Here is a 21,028-nt window from a genome sequence, read left to right on the forward strand (position 1 = left end):
ACAAACACCAGCCTGGACAAACTTCCTTCCATATAGAACCGCTGAGGAGCTCACACACATTGCCACAGAGTAACACACCAAAGAAGCCTCCACATGCACACACACACTCTGCTTGGAGGAAGACAAACATCCACAATAGGCAGCACAGCAGCGCACACAAAGCGCATCCCTGCAGTACACCGCCATAGCAACAGCCTCAAACAGCTAATGTATTCAGCGAAGCAGCAGCCGTCTCTCAGCGTGAGCGCTGCATCCAATTGTACCTTCATTTGTTTTTGCCAGTTATGAAAATTGACAGGAGCCCAGCTGAACAGAAACTCGGCTCAAGACTCCCGCTCCACTTCTGAGACATCGCAGACCGCAGCCCAACTTTGGAACAAAATGCTTCTTGGCCGGAAGGAAATCAGCGTTTGCGCCACCACGCCGCCGTCGCCGAGCGCCAAAGAGTAATGGTGGCGAGCGGCATTAAGATTGTGTTGAGATTTTAAGGCTTGCAGGGTTTTATGATCACGAAAAACATCAGATTCTATATCCGCGGCGGACGCGTCTCGCTGAGTTGAGAGGTCACTTGTCCGGGCTGAGCGAGTTTCATGATAACGTCAGACTGAAGTTTACAGTTGATTATCTTTGAACAAATTTACCCACCGACGCCTGGAACGTGAATGCATCTGAGAAGCACGGCGTTGTCAGGATGCAGGAGCTTTTCTTCTTCCCTTTTCTTCGTTTCAACTCGTTTCACTAGCCTTCCTAGTGTAAAACATTATTTTAATCAATTATTAATTTATTTAGAGAGTGTGTGCTAATTTAAGACATTTCTTCCCAACAAAGAAAAATCGTTTAGAAAGGCTTCCATCAGTGTAAATGACCTCTGACCTTATGAGGTGTTGCTTCTTTTTTCTTTGCTTGTTTTCTTGTTCATCTGCCTGGTGTGGTTGTGGCAGCAGGTCACATTTAGATTAAGCTGTGATTAAAATCTCAGTGCAGAACCTGTTGGGTGTGTTTGAGCCAGAATGTTATTCCAGTCAGACGGCTCATGTGTAGCTCAGGCATCTGGTCGGACGCCACCTGGACCTCTGCAGGCGAGGTGCTCTGAGCACGCCCCACTGGGAGGAGACGCAGGAGGGACCGGCCTGGGAGAGGACCTGGTGTCATTTTTCACTCTCATCACTCCTATTTATTGGTACTTGCAGTGGCAGCTCAGTGATTGGTTTATTCTCTGCTCCACATGGAAAGGCTGTGCAAAACGCCTGATTGGACTTAGCTCCGCCTCCAGACGCAGCTCCTCCTCTGCGACTTCCGCCTCGCTGAGCTCCTTCAGACTAGCCAGCAGCGATTAACAATCCACCTGGTGGAACTGCGGGCGCTCGTTATAGGAGCCACTTCTCAGTGCAACGATGGTAAAAACTTTGTTAGAGGGTTAATAGAGGTGATGACTCCCTGAAGGCGGAGTTTCAGAAACAGCAGCCCGATTTCAAGACGTTAAATTACGAAGCTAAATTTCTTTCCAGTCATGTTTGGTTTACTTGCGTTACCTGATTGTGCTATAAGTGACTCTGTGTCTGGAGAAAACACAATACTGGCCCTTTAAGGATCTGCTGTACTGGTGAAGTGCAGGAGGTTGAAGGGTCAGACTGAAGTGACAGTGACAGGACGTTTCCCTTCATGTGGTCAGTCCGGGTTTTCCCTCTTTCACACTTGTAACATCATTTCAAAAGGCGGCAGGAAGTTAGCTTTACAAATTTAGGCACAATGATTTGATTAGTCGGCATCATGATGGCGATGAACAGTGTGGTAGTAACAAACAGGACCACGTGGGCCCTCTTTAGTAGGGAAACAGACAAGTTTCTCTCTCCTTTTTCTTTTTTTTCCAACATTTTCACGAGCTCAGGACTTCCTGTCAGTGTGACGGTACTTCGTAACCCAGAGTTTCCCTCCACACTCCTGCTGCCGAGCCACAGGAACTGAGCGGTGAAACTCGTTGGCCTCAGCTGCCGAAGGAGAAAGGAGAGCGCCGGAGCCGGGGATGTGAAACGACGAGGACGAAGAGGAGGAGGAGCTCTGAAAGCACGGCGAAACGTTAACGGGGAGCCAAAGCGTGGCAAATTGGACCGCATTTTCCGCCCGTGTGATTTCAATAGACCAAACCCATGCCTAATGAGTGCCTGGGCTAATGCATTGTATAATCGTCTCTAAATTAATATGTTCGACACAATTGCCTGGTAATTAATTCCTGTCGCAAGCACATCCAAATGAGCAGATTAATTCAGACGTGTCAGTCATAAAAAAATAAATAAAATAAAATAAAAAAAAACCTGGAGCCCGAGGCAGATTATTGTCCGGTTTGATGTGGCGCTACAACGGTGATGATGTTATTTGCGCAGCTGCATGTCTGGTATGTATAAACATCCATTATGTTGGCCTTTACAAAGCCAGCGAACAGAGCCGGTCATCAAATGAAGGTCATTGTGATGATGGGATGAAGGGGAAGGCAGCAGCCTTTTGTTTTATGGCTTCATAAAGAACATAATGTCTCGGCGGGCTCTTCAACTATCCAACATCCACCCACCATTCACTTTGATGGCCTTTCCTTTCCCACACTTTGTCTTTCTTTCCTATTGTTTCATGGCTTTCGCTCAAGATAAAGCCGCGACTTAAATCCACATCGGGCGGCATAAAGACCAACAGGTTTACCATCTTCCATAAAAGTTCAACAAATCTCTTCCCCCTCAGCCCCCTTTTCTCAGGATCCAGCAAATAATAAAGATAAGGGAACGAATACGTCTTCCACTTAAGATCTTTGAAGGATTCAAGCGTTGGTTTTTCTATCGCTTTCATTCTGTCCTTTAGTAACACGTTACCTGAACTTGATTGGTCTAATCTATATTGATGAAACGCTTTTGCTGACCAATGAAAAAATAAGTAAAAGGTACACTTGTAGAAGTAGTTTGGCTCGTCCTGTTTTCTCCCACATGTTTCCAGTAACTAATGCATCCAGGCTTCACCAATATTCATTTATTTTTTTCAAAGTTTTGCTTTGGATTTTTGATTTTTTTCCACAAAGTGTTTCTTATTGTGAGTCATGTTGGTTCTGCTTTGTTGTTCCATTCAATATCATGTCTTACTGCTCCGCTTTCAACCACATTAGTCCTTTTTTCCAGTCTGTGTGCAATTTGTGATCCCAAAAGTTAATTAACATTTTACATTTTTCTGGGGTTTTTTTTTTTTATTATTTTTATTTTTATTATTTATTAATTTTTACATTTGAACAAATGTAATGAATAACACCGATTATCTCTTGGTCTTTGCACCTGAATTGAGCAGGAAGTGAAATATTTTGTCAAAACAGAAAGTTTTTTGTGTTTTTCACAATTATGATAAAACTTGGTCGGAGCATCTCCAGATCTTGAGCTCTTATTAAGTGTCTGCAGTGGACACTATCCATCAAAATTGGTCCCAAGAAGAAGAAGAAGAAGGTGGTCATCATTTTAAAGGCTGATTGTTGAATTTGGACCTTCATTGTGTCGACTGATCAAAAAAGGGAAGAAAAGCCGTCAAAGTTCAAGACACATTTCTGGCAGAGTTATTCATTTAAGAGCCTTCTGACTGATCCAGAAAAAGGCTCGAGACATGTTTTGCAAAGACAAACAACTGCACATGTGCACACGCAAACACACACACACAGAAGCAGGCCTGCAGGCGTGTGGTTTTTCTTTATTAAAAACCAGAAAGCGCAATTAGCTACAGAATATGCTTAACCCTGTATCGCTCCCTCAGCTCGAGGATATATTAGTTCTTCTTCTTCATTATTAAAAATATCACAGGAGTGTGAGAACGTGGAGGAGGGGAGCAGGCAGGAAATATTACAGGTTGCTCAGAAAGTGGAGGCGGAGAAGACGCGTTGTGTGTCGTCGCTGAGAGGCAAGCGGGCGCTTCTTTCCTCGTAGCCGCCTGCAGGACATGCACCACGCGTCCGTATTTAAATAAACGTCGCGAAATGAGCTGGGATTTGCCCGGATGTCGGTGACATTACAAGTGAAATATTGCAATAATGACAGTTATTGCTGGAGTGTAAAGGAGAGGCGAGCCGTGACCGTGGCTGTCCCCGAGTGACCGACGCTGAAACACGCATTGGTAAAAGTCCTGGGGTGGTTACTCGGCCTCGTGGGGAGACCGTAAAACTGTTGCCATGAATCCGGTTTCCCCTCCGACCGAGGCGGCGTTTTCAGGACCTGAAAACTGCAACTTTCTCCAAATCAACCCGTTAAAACATTCGGTGTTTTGGTGTTGCGGCTGTTGGGCTTCATCTTTTCCTGCAGTATTTAAATGTCTCAATGTATAGATGTAAATTTGGATCTTGGTTTTGCGACTTACGCAGAAAAAAATACTAAGAGCAGGTATTGGCTTTTGAAAGAAAAAACTTTTCATTTTTGCCTCCGTGAGCCATTTTGGTTCAGACCTTGCGCTCTCACCTTGCATCCACTTTCAACAGCAGAAATGTTTTCCGCCGCCTGCAGATCATCCGGCTCAGTGGCTCAGATGTGACTCTCACAGCGGAACATGATGCCCGCGTCGCCTCCCAAACACATCACTGGGCATGAAAGCATTCAAATGACATGCGTTCATAAGTGGCGTTAATATTCCCGGTGAACTTTGAACCGAGCGAGGACGTCTTTCTGCTCGTGAGCGTGAACTGAGCGTCGGACCGAGCGGCGGCATTTGAAGGTGCTTCTTGTTTTAAGGGTGACCTGCTGTGAACTCAGAGACTCTCTGGACAAGCCTTTGGGAACTTTGTTGTCTGCTGCTGTAGTAAAAGTAAGACGACGGGAGAAGTTCACCTTCAGCAGGACAGCAAACGCCAAACTCACAGTTAAGACCAGAGCAGCTACAGTGGTCCAGTCAAAGCCCGGACATGAATCCAATTCAAGATCGCTCCATCCACACGGAGCAAACCTCTCTGACAAACATGGTTATAAGGTGCATTATTTGAGAAGCATTTCTGTATTTCAGCCAAGGCATTTGCCATATATTCTATTTAATCTAAGCATCTGACCAGTCGTGTTTTCTGTCAGGCGCATTTTGTGCTCGCAAAACTCACTAAAGTATGTAAACCAAAAAATCTGGGCTGTGTTTTGATCACGTGTGTCGGGCTGTGTTTGAATATCTGCACCACATGCTTGAAAAGTTACTGCTTTACAAAGACACACACTGACCCATTTGTAGTCATTTATTGTTCTTCACCCAGTTTGATGTGTTAATCTTTGATTTAGCCGTTAAGCACTAAATGCAATGATGACGACAGCCTTGATTTAGATTCATTTTATTGAAAACGTCGATCGCCGTTTCATTCAGCTGCTCATGAGGTTGGCTGCAGGCATTTATCCCGACTTTTACGTGTCACCAGACTCCATTTGGGTTTTGGAGACAGAATAAACTCTATTCTGTCCTCTTTGTATCTTTAGTGCATGTCCTCCACTGACGTTTATCCATTTTTTCCAGACTCTTTTGTTCCGATTCTCTATGACTGCACTTTGTCAGAGGTTCAGTTCCTACAGGTAAGTGGACGTTTACTTCGGGACAAACCGTGACCGCTGATTGGTCAATTGCTGACAAACCCACTGGATCGATTGACAGGCGGCTTATTGTCAACTGAGAATTTCTGTTTCCAGAAACAGAAATTCAAAGATGCTACTAATAAGTATCAGATTTACAACTCTAGAAATTCACATCTTTTGAGACATACCCCAATAGATTTGTAGCTGTAATTGCACTGATGGTGATATAAAATTTTCATTCAGGGGATTTGAAAGCAAATGTCACACTTTGCAGATGCTTATTTGTGGAAAAAGTACCATATTATGAACCTCTTTCCTTCCACAGCCCAGTTGTACTTTACTCTGCGTTGGTCTGTCACATATAATCGCTGTAAAATGTATGAAAGGTTGTGATTGTAAATGACCAAATGTGAAAAGGTTTAAGTTTGGCAAGTTTGCCTTTTACATTTTATTATTTCACTGTTATTGCAGATCTATAGGATTAAAATGTCTACGTTTCTGCAGTCTAAAACCTGTTTGCTACACCTCCCTCCCCCCACCCAATCAATTGTCTGGGCTTATTTACCATTTTCTTCTTCTCATCCCAATCTAAATTGGAAAAGGGCTTCTAATTTTCCTGGATTTGGCGTTGGATTTAACGGCATTACAGAGACTGGCTGGTGACACGACTCAGCATGTGGTCTGATTTTAAGTGTCGAGACAAAAAAAAAAAGAAAAAAGAATTTGCATATTGATGAAAATCGTTGCGCTCCGAGGGGCGCCGGGGTTATAATTATCTCATAATCTGTGAAAATGTCAAAATATGGGTGGTGAACATTTTGGACGCGCGGCATCAAAACACTTGGAACGACGCGCCTCCGCGTTCAGACCCAACTATTACTCGACAAGCCGTCGATGCAACACTGCTGCGGTCTTTTCCTGCGTTTGTTTTCCATTTATAATAATCACGTGAGTAAACAGGTGTCTGTACTAAATCCTTGTAGTAACCAGGGTGGATTGATGAGATTATAGAAGTGGGCTGAAGCTCAGTTATTTGTACTACATGTGAAAATGCTGTGAAAATACACAATATGAACTCATTGCAAATGAGAAAAGGCTTTTTTGTGTAATTAAATCTTGAATAAAAATGCATGGAAATGTCTTGAGGTTACATCGCATCTTTTTAAATTAATTAGATCAGGCATCGGTCGGCCTTTTCTTGTTCTTGTCCATTTGACTGTTGCGATGCGTTTCTCTGAGATCAGGTTGCAGGTTTTCGTAGGTTTTTTCATTGGAAGCATCTGAAAGGTCTCCAGGAGAGGAGGCATCCTAATCAGACTGTCACACCCCTCACCATTTCTCTCAACCTGGTTGCAGACTTGTGGAAGAGGCTAATTTCAATCTGCTCCTTGCATCCTGGATCTCATCCTTTTGCGAACAAACCACATGTCATTGCCAGGTCTGAACAAACCAAAGATCAAGACCTTCACCTTCTGGCAGATAAAAAGGATGAAAAGGACATTGTACTTAAATTTCTCTGCTTTGATGCAAAAATTGACCCAAACCCAATGAGAAGTGTCCAATACTTAAGTCACACCTGACTGATATCCTACGTGCCTGAAGACACAAACATTAGCACATCTGCAAAAAAGCAAATATGAATCTTTGGGTGTTATTAACCAAACTAAATCCCATCATCTCCACAATTATACAGTGAGATCAACTCCTATTAAACTACATACAGGGTCTGGAAAATTCAACCTGCAATCGGGACAAACTCAACGTTTGAATGTGAACAGCTTTTCCTTCGGTTGTGTTGAGGACTGGACAGACATTAAAGCATCCCAGGTATCCTGCACTCCCACGAAATACTTTGAGGGACAAAAGTTATAAACCTTAATCTGAACGTCCCCAAGAAAACTCATAAAGACCAGACAACCAGACCGCCATGACCTCCTCATTATCCCTGCTCCACAGCCAGAGTCAATCTAACGTTGGGTGTTGCAAAGGTTTAATGTTGAGGTTTTATTAAGTGTGATCACTCCATAATCGGGAATAAAATCTCCAGACCCTTTTTTCTGAAAAACTGGGAGCAGCACCCCGATCTGGCAGTCTATGGGGGTGACCCCGATTCTCCATGCTCCAGTCCTCATGTGTCGATGTCCTTCAGCTTTTAGATGTGCTCTAGATTTAGCACACCTGGCTCAAAGGGTTTAATTGTCTCCAAAACCCGAAAGAAACCTGATTAACTGATTCAGGTGTTCACAAGTAGAGACACATTTACAGGTTGCAGGTTTGTAAAGATCTGATGACCTTTCTCACCTGGACTCACCTTTCCAACAATCCTGATTTGCTACAAAATATACAGTGATATTACAAAATGCTCTTATTTGAATTGAAATTAAAAAAATAAATAAATAAAGCTGGCGGAGAGACATGTGGTCTACAACCAGCGCACACACAGCCAGATTTGTTTTTCCCCCCATTTTCTCCTCTCCTGGGATTTAGTGGATTTTGCCTGATATGAAAAACACCAAATATATTTCTGATTCATTTAACTATGAAATTCTTTTCTTCTGCCTTCTTAATAATTTCTCTCATTTTCCTCCTTTACATACCTGATGAGCCACAGACGGGAGGCAAAGTGTTTGCTTGTTTTATGTCGGTCCAAATAGCACCAGTGTGCATGTGGGACATTATATATGTAGATAGACATACATGTCCACTACAGTTTAGCCTACTGTGGAAAGTGTTCAAGCTTTTATGCAGATTTTCTCTCCGTCTCACAGTATCGCATCTTTTCAATCATTATTTGTATAGCACATTTCAGCAGCTATTTGGAAACGTTATAAAGAAAACATCGTACAGTTAACAGTTGAACAAACATTGCATTTTGATGTGTACACATCAAATATGTTGGTCAACGTTTCATTTATTATGGTTCAAAAGCAGGCAGGTTTTTAGTCTCGATCTAAAGGAGGTCAATGTTTCTGCTGCTTTGCAGTTTTCTGGAAGTTTGTTCCAGATTTGCGGCGCATAGAAGCTGAATGCTGCTCCCCCATGTTTGGCTCTGGTTCTGGTTTCGGCTTCAAATGCTCCCATCCAATGTTTCTCAAATGCAACATGTCATCCTGAGCCATCTCCTTGAGTGCAAAGATTTGTTTCAGTTGAACTAGCTACTCTTTGATTTTTTTTTTTTTTTTTGCTTGTCTCATTTGTTTTTGGAAGCATTTTGGGAGACTAAACAAACAAGGAAACTAACTGCTCTGTAAACAAAGTCCAATAATCATTTACAATTTACTACCAGGTTCTGCAGCGTCAGCTCGTCACGGCCACCACTGAGTCAGCTCGCTTAGACGTATTCATCAATTTGATGATTTGATTGGCAGACACAAAAATGAACACAAAAATGAGTTTGAAACATTTGGATGATGCAAAAAAAAAGACTCAAACTGACTCATAATGGCTCAATATGCTCAGATGTGATATGAATCTAAGACTATAAAACTCTAGAAATATGCTACAGGAAGACATTCCTGCTAGATTTAAAGGTGCTAACAACACAATTAACAATAATTGGAGCTTTTTTTTTTTCTCAGATTGAACTGTGGATGAAGTTGTAGAAATGAATGTAAAGATGGTGGAAATTTATTTTTTATTAAAACTTGAATATAGGTTGTAAGCTGAGTATTTGAAAGATGTGTGTTGGTATGAAGCGGTGGTAACATCTGGAAGAGAGGGAGGTTATATGAGTGTAATAATGATGCCTTTAGTGGATAAAATGACAGCTTTAAGCCCCTAGGAGTCCTCTAATGTACTCGCTCTAACAGTTACAGGAAGGTGAGCATTTAAGGAATAAAATGTCTTTCTTCCTTTAATAACCAGTCTCATTTTGCATGTAAATCTTCCCATTGTCCTTTTATTAGCAGACAGTAGTATATCGATTGACCTGGCCCCTCTGCTCTCTCTCTCTCTGCCTCCCCAGCCCTTACCTTCTTTTAGTGGCAGCCTGAGCTGTAAAAGAAAAGAATCAATGGGGGAAATGTCCTGAAACAGTCGATGGAGAAGCCATCTGGCCCCCAGTGGTCCTCGGAGAAAAGCTGCACATTCCCCGGAGACGAGGGCAAAACGGTGGAAATGCTGCGAAGAGTCACGAGCACGCAGCAAAACGCACGACGAGCGTTAACTCAATAACACGTAAATCCTCATAATGGCCTCCGTGTCATGTGGCTGTTACATAAGACGGAGACAGGTGGAAGCGTTTTTCAGGCTTATTTTTAGGAACGTTTGGTCTGCTCTTTGATTTACTTAGCAGTGCAACAACTTGTTTGCTGAGCTTTGCGGCACACACAGCCCTCTGGTTACTATGACGATGACTGGAAGGCACTGGTATTCAAACAGCTCCCCGATTTTAATAAAAAACTTTGACGCCGCGGTAGTCTTACTGCTCCGGAAGCTGAAATTTAGTCTTTCTGCAACAATCTCTCTTACTGCTAAAGCTCTTTGTTTACTTCTCAGTGCAGACGGCAGGTTTTTCTCCAGGTTCATTTATGATGCCGTTGTTCACGACACATTTGGGTTTCAAATTTTGACTTTTAAGTTATTACTCTAATAATCAACGCTTGCAAAGGCAGTGACATTTGTATTCAGTGCAATTACACTAAACTGAAGAAATATGAAATTAAGCAAGGAGAAAAATGAATAATAATCAGTTTTCAAAAAATATCCCCAGCCTTTGAACATTTACACGCCGTCAAACCGCAAACCCCAACTAATTAGCGTATTATCCAATAGATACGACACGACAAAAGGGAGTACGTGTATGTATAGTGAAAGGAAGCAGAAGAAAAAATAGGAGGTTGTGCTGCACATTTCATATTCAGCCCTCTAGTCAATATTTCACCCTTTTGCTGTAGTGCAGCTGCAACACTTTAGGTGTATATCTCTTATCAGGTTTGCAGATATAGGAATTGAAATGGGTTTTTAATTTTAAATAAGAGCTTTCAAAATGTATTCATTTTTATTTATTTCCAATATGATGGCAGTATAAAATAGCACACATGAACAGGGAATGCAAAAGACACATATATTTGTGCCGTGATATTAACATGCTGGAAAAAGAGTAGGAAGAAGTAAGACACTTATGAACTCCTACCCCATAGAGTCAGACCATATTTTTCAGACGGACCCTCATTATTAAATCAAATAAATAAAAAACGTAGGTTAATTAATTTTCCACCTTATCTGGGTTTACATTTGTCTAAATATATACATCCATATGTCCAAGTAATCATTTTTTTCATAGGATAGCTTTTTCAATTCTTGCAAAAGATTCTTAATTGGGTTCAAATCTGGACCTATAGACCACATGATGCTGCCACTACCATGTTTCACCATAGAAACGGTGTGTTGATGGCGATGTGTGTTATTAGTTTTCAGCTATATGTTACTGTCCCCTCAATGACTTGGGGCACATTACCAACAGGACTTTTTTTTTTATCTTGACACAATTAAAAAGAAAAAAAGTCAGCTTTGTGGAGTTACAGCCGTCTAGTTGATAAATTTTCCAACCATCTCTGATTCTCCACCAGGTACTATCGGACTCTTGTTTGCTTGTTCGACTAATGCTGTTCCTGCTCGACATGTCGTACTACGTTTTGGCCCGTTTGCAGTGGTGCCATAAACTTTCCATTTGTAGATGATGATTCGAATGGTTGCTTGGAAAATGTCCATTTGCAATATTTTGCATCATAACTCTGACCCACTCTCTGCGTTCCCTGATAGTCCCTAACGGTTTTTAGCAAACCTTCACAGAACGGCTGTATATATCCAGAAATGGACGGAGTCTGTTTGCTAACTGAGTGATCTACTGGATTGTATTTACAGGTATAGTAATAAAGGTTGGGCTGCATGATGGAAGCTGGTAGCACTTCTGTTGCCTTGCAGCAAGAAGGTTCTAGGTTCGAATCCCAGCCTTGGGTGAATCTGTGTAGACTTTGGATGTTCTCCCTGTGTATGCGTTGGTTCTCTCTGCGTACTCTGGTTTCCTCCCACAGTCCAAAAACGTGACTCATAGACTAACCAGTTTCTCCAAATTACCCGTTGGTATAAGTGTACTGGTTGTTTATGTCCGTGTTGCCCTGTGAGTGGGAACCTGTTCAGGCTTTGGAGTTTTCACACTTTTAGAAACAAAGTGGAGCCACCGTCCAGTGGTCGCATTAATTCATATCCGCTGATGTATAGATCTACCTATAAAAGGTCAGTGATTTGCATTGGTTAAACAAATGTACTTTTGGGGGACAAGTAGGGCACCAAACCTGGCTGTGTGGCCCAGGGCCCTAACAGCCCTAGACAGGCAATGAGAGGATGATAAAAGGAGCTTAATTCAAATTCCTTCCACGTTTTTAGCCTCACTCAAAGACCACAACCTCCACCCAACAAGACAGTCTCAGGTCTCTCCACGACCTTATGCCCTGCAGAGGTCAAAGGTAAGCCCACTGACCGGCCCACAGCTCCACCTGGTCTGCCCTTGTCCATACTCCACCCACCATCATTGGAGACTCCAACGCTACCTCCACCTTCCTGCCCAGGTAGTCGATCACGGCACCCGGTCGGCAAACACAGAGCAGCAGACAGAACAATCCTCCACCCCTCCTCAAAAACATATTTGTTTGAAGCTTCAACCAATGTGGAGAGGGTTTGAGGTGGTGCTCGTTCTGTAGCATTCAATACAGATAAGATGATTGTGAAGAAGAAAATATTATGTTGGAGGTTAAGACTGCAAAGAGCTGTGAATATGAAGAGCAAATGTTTTAAAGATTTACTCCAAAATATTGGATAGTAAGAACAGGCCCATGCTTAGCTCTTATTTGTAGGCGTCTAAAAGTTGCTGCAACTTTGTTTACGTTGAGTTTTACCGTCTCTTGGAACAATTCCACATTAAAACCGTGAATGTTTTACTTTATACGTCGCCGTTTTGCTGACATTTGCTCACTCGGAGTTGGTTTGGTTTCCTTTAATCCGTCCATTCTTTGTCTGCAAGATTCTGCTCTGTCCTCCGGCAGACTGTTTTAGACTATATTTACATAAAATTTGCACAATTCACGGCCGCCTAACACCTGAACCTGGGGCCACACCTCCAGCCAATCTGAACTGTATCAAATTATTAATGGAAATTTCCACATGAAACATTCCCGACGATCGTTGCTTGAGATATAAGACGATTTGTATTATCGGGCTAAACGTGGATCTGATGTCTGACATTTGAGGAAGGTTTTCATTTGGTTTCTCAATCAAATGCAAACTCAGGATGCATAAATCACTGGATTAGAGTCCTAACGTCATTACGCTAGGAAAGGAAAGAGCAACGTTGAGGCTAAAATACAAGCCACACAAAACGCTTATTGCTCCAGGAAAAGAGTTTTGTGTGAATGCATGCAAGCAATTCAAGAATAAAATTTAAAGTCAAGGCTCTTAAAATTAGGAATTGGTTTAAGTAAATTACTAAAAGTTATATTAATTACCCGATATCTCCTTGCACACTCGATGAAGTTTCATTGGGTCCCATTTTGACTGTCAGATGCTCCATCACTGGTTGACCATTGATGCAACCCATCATGCCATCTGTTGAAAAATCTTAAACATTTTGCTCTTTAAATGTACAAAACTGTTTTAAATAGGTTTAAGAACTTGTGCACAAGTCAAACTCTTGACTAGAAGTTTGACTTGACTAAAAGCTTTGGCTTTCTTTCTTTTTTCTTTTGTCGACGTGGGAAGTTTGTAAATACAGGGAAATCTTGAAACTTAGAAGGTGATCAGATTTCTGAAGACCAAACAAGACGAGTCTATTTTTCCATATTCATCGTTTAAGACGCGTAAGACTTTAGTGGCTAAATGTAGTGAAACCGTTTGAAAACATATCAGTTTTTAAAGCAAATTTGTAAAGTGCCTTGGTAAATGATGCATGTTTTTTTTTTAACCTTTTGACAGTTTCTTTCTTTTTTTCAAATTAAAACTTAATAATGTGCTGTGGATATTTTTGCAAAATCACATTTTGCTGCAGTGATGCAGTACAGTGTATCTCCATCTGTAGCCAGATTGTTTCCCCGTTATTCTTTGGACTAAACCCAGTCAGGCTGGATGGGACGTGTGATTCTCAATGTGATTCCTGTCTGTACTTTGACTATGAATATTCTTTAACCAATCTACCGTAGGTCAGACTGTAAGCTTAAGGTCGTCGTACTGCTTTGCGATGAAGCTCCGATATCTCTCAAATGTTCTGCACACTTTTAGCAGAGTGTTACTTTTTATTTTCTATTTATTATTTTTGGTCTCATCTGTTCGGAGCAGCTTCTTGCACACAGTGCCCGTCTTCTTGCTTGTCCTTCTAAGAGGTAATAGTGGAATGAAGAGGTGATTGTTGTCCCGTCAAAAAGTTATTATGGAGATTCTTCAGAGTTACCACGTGGAAGGTGAAAGACCTTGGAAGGGGAGCTATTGTCATAACCATTGCTGCCATGAATTAATGAATTGAGCACTGTGCAATGTTAAAAGCTTGGGCTTTTACTTCATATGCCAGTCACTCTCTGAACATCAGATCTAAGAGAACGACGTTGGAGGTCTCCAGTTCTCCAACAAATGTGTTTATACTGAGATCTAGCTGCACACAGGTGATCTCTATTTTCCTGCCGAGTGATTTCTGAATTGGTTGTGCTTTATCTTTAGGGGAGTCGGAGTAAAGGGGTTGAGCTGGCATTTTTTTATTTCAGATTTTTAATTGTAAAAATCTCCCTGAAAACTGCATGTTCTTTTCATACAACTTCACCTTTGTCATAATAAATTAAAAATAAAGGCGTATTTTAACTTTTGCAGGGCATTGTGTGAATGTCTTAAAGTACACATTAACTGCAGTAATGTACAAAACAACCAGAAGCAAAATCAGATTTTTAACTTTGAAGTTAAAATAATTGATTAGAGGAAATTTAAGCACTAAGTGTTTTAACCATTCGTGACGGGATGTTTTCTTTCATTTTGCTCTGTTTATTATCCAAACTGTCATGTATGAATCTTCCATCACTCATATCTGAGGTAATTTTATGCTCTGGTAGCTGAAAAGCAGAAGTGATCAGAAGGAGAGTTAACACTTCCACTTAAATATGTTCATAGTGAGGGGAAGGGAAATGAATAGTTGGAGAAAAAAAACCACGTGCTTTTGTTGCATTTTTGTTTTCACTCAAAACAACAAAAATAAACCCCTCTTGTGAACCGAGCAGGAGGGCGGACTGAGCCGAGCTCTTCCTCCCACGGAGTCGCTGCTCTCCACGCAGGACGTAACCACAGGAAAACCACACGAGGGATCTGAGCTCAGGCGCTCGCGCCTTCCAAAACAACAACGCAGCACCTTCTTTCTTTTACCACCGCCGCCACTTCTTCTTCTTCTTCTCCTTCTTCTTCTGACTCTCACCTGCAACTTTAAGCAGATTCACACTTTCGTCGCGCGCGCCGCAGCAGCCGACTTCCCGCTTCTCACCTCTTTGCCCGTGCAGCCTGTTATGACTGAGAGAGGAATGCTGCTGCTTTTATATAGGCCTCTAAAAATAACTCACCCCCTCGCTGCCATCTACAGCGAGACCGACGTCCCCGCGCAGCCAATGGCGCGGCTGCGTCCCTCAAAGCCCCGCCCCCTCCCCCCTATCTCAGCGCCTCCTTAATTGGACAAGAGTGACATCATCAACCCTATTTGCCTTATAAGGTCACGCATGAAATTGAGTGACAAGGTGGCTCCGCCTCTCTCCCTCTCTACCCCCCTCCTCCTCCTCATGAACTCCCGTCCTCTTCTCCGCGCCGGGGTACAGTCTGCTGCTGGAGGAGCAAACCTGGCAACCTGGCAGCTTCGGACGGAGCCCGATCGGCAATCTGGCAATGCGGAAATAGATCTGGCACCCCCGGATTGAGGAGAGAAGGCGTGACAGGGCGAGCTGGAGGACTAGAGAGAGAGAGAGAGCGGGGATTGCGCTGACAAAGATCAAATAACACACACTTTCTACCCACGTTGCCGTTTCTCGATTTTTTTTTTTTTTTAATTAAAGTGCTCAGGTGCGCGCTCGTCTGCACCAGCTCGCGCTTTTCCTCCAGCTTTTTTGTGGTTTGTTTTCTCCACTCTGAGAAAGAAAGAGGGGAAAAAAAGAAGAGGAAAGAAGAAGTGCGTTTTTAATCGTCTCTATTCCGGACTTCTTTACTTTTCCTTCTTTTTTTTTTTTTTTTTTTTAACCCTCTCCCCTTTCCCTTCCTCGTCAACCATGGATGTTTTGGCGAATTACAGTATTTTCCAGGAACTCCAACTCGTCCATGACACTGGTTATTTCTCGGCGATGCCTTCCCTGGAGGAGAACTGGCAGCAGGTCAGAGATGATGCGCTTTTTATTTCTTCTTCTTCTTCTTCTCCTCCCGTCTCCTCTTTTAAAAACAGAAACTGAAATAAAATGTCCTGAGTGCCCATGTTTGATGTTTTCTGTGCGGGTTTTAAAAAGTGTTTTTTTTTTGTTGTTGTTTTTTTTGCATTAGGAGGGGAGTCGCTGCTGAGCCCCGTGTTAGTTGCGTCTTTTTTTTTTTTTTTTTTTTTTCTTCTCTCGCTCACATGGAGCACCGCGAGGTCCGCTGACAGGAGAAAAACACACGCACACACACACGCAGGGGAAAAGGAAGGGGGAGGATACATCCATACGCACCAATGGCACAGACTGGCAACGTTTAAAGAGGAGAAAAGTGTGCGTAAACACTCTTAACAGTGTTTACGCACACTCCAAAAAAAAAAAAAAAAAAAAAAAAAAGGAACGTGTCCGTGATCCTTCAGAGCAGCTACTCGAGGCTTAATTAACTTCCCCTGATCATTAATGTGAAAGCAGGAGCATGACGCTGTTGCTGCTAGGATCCCTTCAGCGTTTAATCCACCCGGAATTGATGCGCAAAACTCTGCAGAAGGTGGTTGAGGTTGGAAACGGTGTTCCTGCTATAGATTCTGATAAATGACGTTGATTAATGAAAAAATAAATTAAAAAAAGTTGTTTTTTTTATGTATGTGTCTAGTAGCCCTTCATTTTCAGAAACAGACTCTTTGGAGGGGGTTTTCTTCTCACCTTGGAGCCCTTCAGAGCGTAAAAGGCTTTAGAGAATTTTTTTAATTCTGTAAAATTAAAAAAATTTACAGAAACAAATTTTTTTTTTACAGTTTCTGTATAAAACAAAAAAAAACTTAGTTTTTACAGAAACTGTAATTTTTAATTCCAGTCAAAGATTCTCAAGCAGATTAGATCTGGGTCATTTTAATGAATGAATCTGATTTGGTGGACTGTGGACTCTATAAGCAGCTTCCCCTGTCCATAAGGCTAAGTAAGCATTCCCACAGCATCATTCTTCCATCGCTGTGTATCAACATGGGCATGGCGTGTTCATTGTGCTAGCTTTCCTCCTCTCAGAACCTTTTGGAAGTTGGACATGAAGTTCAGGTTTGGCCTCATCTGATCAGACGGCCTTCGTCCTCATGCTAGCTGTGTCCTTGATGCTACGGCAAACAGCAAACTGAGCTCCTTACGGTTTTCTTCATGCCCGTTTTGGTCGCTGAATGGGTCACTTCCCTCCAGGATCGTCCTGGATCCGGTTCCGTCTCGTCTTCCTTCCCGCTCTCATCCATTTCCCTCCACAGCATGATGCTGCCACTGCCGTGTGCTACGCTGGGAGGAGGGCGTGCTCAGAGATCCTCCCTTCAACTCTGATCAGAGTCAGAGGAAACAGCTGATCATAAAGGTGGAGACGGCAACATCCAGTGACTGGCGACTTTGGTTGCTTTGCGATTTTTGTCATTTCAAAAAAATAAATAAAAAATTAACCAGCTGTAACTTATTGAGTGAAAGTGATGGCTCGGTGCCGACGTCAGAGTAGCATGACGGTGAAAGCGAAGCGATTTCTGCGTTCCTGGTTCCACGCTGATGGTGATGGGGTGGTGGTGGTGGTGGTGGTGGAGAGAAATGTGCGCGTTTTTCTCCTGGAAGCTGATGCTGCTCTTTGTGTGACTGATGTGATCAATAGGAGAGTCTGTCAGCCTGGTATGTTTGGGATTATCCTCCGAGACACAAAACACACAAGCTGTAGGAGATGGACACGTGCCTAATAGGAATTGACTTTTTCTTAAATAATACATCCACACCTGCCACTGTTTGTTTGCAGATAATGCTGCTGAATAATGCATGTCAGCCACCACGACATTCAGCTGACAGTGCAAGTTAGGCTGCAGACTGCTTTATAACCTATCATTTAGGCACTCGGATCTCCTTCCGTTATGTTCATGTCGAACTGCTTACCCGCTTGATTGGGACCTGATTTTATTTCCAACGGTTAATTTTTGTCAACTTGAGTCAGATTGTATGAAGCCACGTGAATCCAGCATCTCTCCTGGGCCTGTTGTGTAGCATCCCGTCTCCTCTGGATTGTCAGTGTGTGTGTGTGTGTGTGTGTGTGTGTGTGCGTGCATGCGCGTGTGTGTGTGTCAAACATGCACACGGAAATTGTTGCAGTGTTGGATGAAGCAGAAACTACATGTTTCCTCTCACACACCAAATAAATGCTGCTTCATCCTGGATTTAGTGCAAACGGCTCACTTTGCTGCCATTTTTTTCTCATTTATGTTAATTGTTTAGTTGTGTAAACAATTAGATCATGTGTAATTTACTTTCAGTTTGGAGTCTTATGTTACAGATACTAAATGCATATCTTAAAAAAAATTATGTGCATATTGCTGAGCTACTTCACTACCATTTAGTGATGCAATAGATTTCATAATGCCATAGTTTCAAGGTTGATTAATGATTAAGCCCACAACAGTTGCTATAGCAACACTAATAAATAGCTGTGCATCCTGTTTGAGAGCCATCTGGTGGCTATGTTTTTAATCAGGCAAACAAAATAGACACTATCACTTAATGTGTGCCCGTTGGGGTGACCGAGTCCATGATAGGACAAGAGATACAGGGCAGATGACCATGCACACACACACGCACGCACACACACACACACACACACACTTATAGGTTTAGAGAGACCATTTAACCTAAGAGTCATGGATTATGAGAGGAAGCCGTAACATGTAGGGAGAATCCAGGCAAGGATTCAAAACCAGAACCTTCTTGCTCTGAGGCAGCTGTGCTCTCAACTTCTACATGCAAGTTAAAAAAAGAAATAGTTTATCCAGAAAACCTTTGTCACTTCCAAAAACTTCAAAACGGGTTTAGAACAGAGTTTGGTGCAATAGCTGCATGTTTAGCCTAGCCTGACTTGGCACTAAGCCTGGCTTAGCTAGGCTTAGCCATCTGTGTCGAAAGAGCAGGAGCAAATACATAGTTAGAACCAAGATTATTTATAGTCGTAGACTCAGGTTTAAAGTAATTTAAACATTTGACATTTCTGACTTGAGGTAGCGTTATTATTCTTTAACAGTCATGCCAGAGTCCTGACTTTCATTGAACTAATGGAAACCAAAGAGTAGCTGGTGATGGAAAGGAAGCCTTCTCCTCCCAGTGACTTGCTGCTCATCTCCATAGATTAATGACAGACGGAAGCTGTTTAGTTTGACAACTGTTTAATTTATTAGCTTTTCTTTTTTTCTCACAGCATTTGAAATAATATCCTGCTTGGTTCGAGGAAATGCTTATTACATTAGACACATTGCAGAGACAGAGAGAGAGAGAGAGACTTCTGTCCATTCTCAATACATTTATTACAGGTTTGCTTACTGTGCAGATAGCTAAGGAAATGCTTAGCTAAAAATCCCAAGATGTCTTCCTGGCAAGAAAATTGTAATATTTTAGTTAGATTTTGAGCCAGAAAGCAACTAGCTTCTAATGGATATCATTACGTGACCTGAATTGCTTGTTTAGAGTAATTCCATTGGTTTATGGCTTTGCTAATAAGATGTTTGTGCTAAGTTAGGCTAACGACGCTCTGGAAGGCCCTCTGCAGAAAGACGAGACTGCTTTTCAGAAAGCAGTCTTCATCCCGCTCTTTGTTTCTGTCGGCCGGTTTTTAAATAAATCCTACATTTTAGGAGTTAATCAGATTTTGACTTTTATTTTCCTCAGCGTTGAGCATTTGTGGTCCGTTTTCCAGTTTTGAAGTGTGGAATATATATTTTTTCTTTCTTCTTCGAATGCGTCTGCACTAGCTGCGACACAGACAGAAACATGGCACACCCGCAATTTTTCCACTCTTGTTCCTTCTGTCTCTCGCTATTCCCTCATTTACTCCATCGCTCATAGGCTTACAAACGCACACACTCTCACACACACACACACACACACGCAAACACAAACTAGCACTCACACACACACACATACACATGCGCACATGCTTGGCTGGCATGCACTAATGGAAAGCTAAGGTCTGGCAGGACTCATCCCGCCACTTTCGACAGTAATTGGCCGTTTGCTGTCAGACTGACAGAACCACACACACACACACACACACATGCGCACACGCAGTCAGACAAACAACACGCACGCTCAGGCAACCTGATTTGTGGCTATCATTTATCTGTCCAGGCTTTGTGTCCTCATACAGCCTTTTATCAGCTGCTTTGCATCGTGGTAACAGAAGCAGGGAAAACAACACCCTTTGTCTTACCCGCCTGTCATTTTTGTTGCATTTGACGGCGTCCTGTGTGTAATTGCGGCATCTTTCTGCATTAGGACTGAAGTGATGGGCTTTTGGGGGGTTGGATCTGTGCGCCTGTGCGGAGTGGTCAAGGATCAAACTCAGACTTCCCAATTAGGAGTAATCCATTTATTCCACAGCAGAGCCGCTCGGTGGTCTGATGCAAAACAGAGGGAAGTAGAGAAAGCGAAAACAGAGGGATGTTGAAAGTGTAATTGAAGTAGAGGCCACAGTTTTTTTTTTTATGTGGATGTTGTAGAGCTGCATTTACAGGCTGCGTGTGTGCGCGTGTCCAAGGTTCGCAGGTATCTATTTAAAAGTGTTGCGTTGCTTTATTCCGGCTGACTCAAATATCTTTTTCTCATCTTGTCTGCTAGTTTACATGCTGTGTGTGTCTGTAGTTCTTTTCGAGTGTATTGATTTATTTGCTGTGGAGTCATTACAGCACTCAGCTAGACCAGCCAGCCTGTTCTGTGTTACAGGGAAACCTAGCTTGCTTTTGTCCAGGAAAAAGGCTACAAGCCTAAATCTGTTTCTTCACTGCAATCGGACAGCGTGGTAGTGCAAATGATAAAAAAAAAAACAAGAAAACAAAAACCAACCAGTATCCGGTCCTATCCGGTTCTGTTTTCCAGTAAAAGAAACGCTCACATATTTCCAACACGTGTGATTTTTTTTTTTAGAAGTGGGAAAAGTCCCTTTTATCTGTCCGTTTTAGGTACAGCTTGTTATCGTTTGGGGCAACAATGTAGCAAGCTGGTGACTGAGCGTGGCTCGTAATAAAAAGGATATTAAAT

At 42.4% G+C, this 21,028-nt stretch overlaps 1 protein-coding gene across 1 annotated transcript in view; it reads left to right on the forward strand.

The window, feature by feature from the left end:
* The first annotated feature begins 14,832 nt into the window (after nucleotides 1-14,832).
* Nucleotides 14,833-21,028, forward strand: part of klf7b (Kruppel like factor 7b) — an 85,558-nt gene continuing 79,362 nt past the window's right edge. The window contains exon 1 of the mRNA XM_008432712.3: nucleotides 14,833-15,931. Within this exon, the coding sequence (XP_008430934.2) occupies nucleotides 15,830-15,931 (102 nt within the window). The 5' untranslated portion in view covers nucleotides 14,833-15,829. The remainder of the gene's footprint in view (nucleotides 15,932-21,028) is intronic.

The sequence above is a fragment of the Poecilia reticulata genome, chromosome 2 (assembly GCF_904066995.2).
Source record: "Poecilia reticulata chromosome 2, P_reticulata-male-v2, whole genome shotgun sequence".
NCBI classification, from domain to species: domain Eukaryota; kingdom Metazoa; phylum Chordata; class Actinopteri; order Cyprinodontiformes; family Poeciliidae; genus Poecilia; species Poecilia reticulata.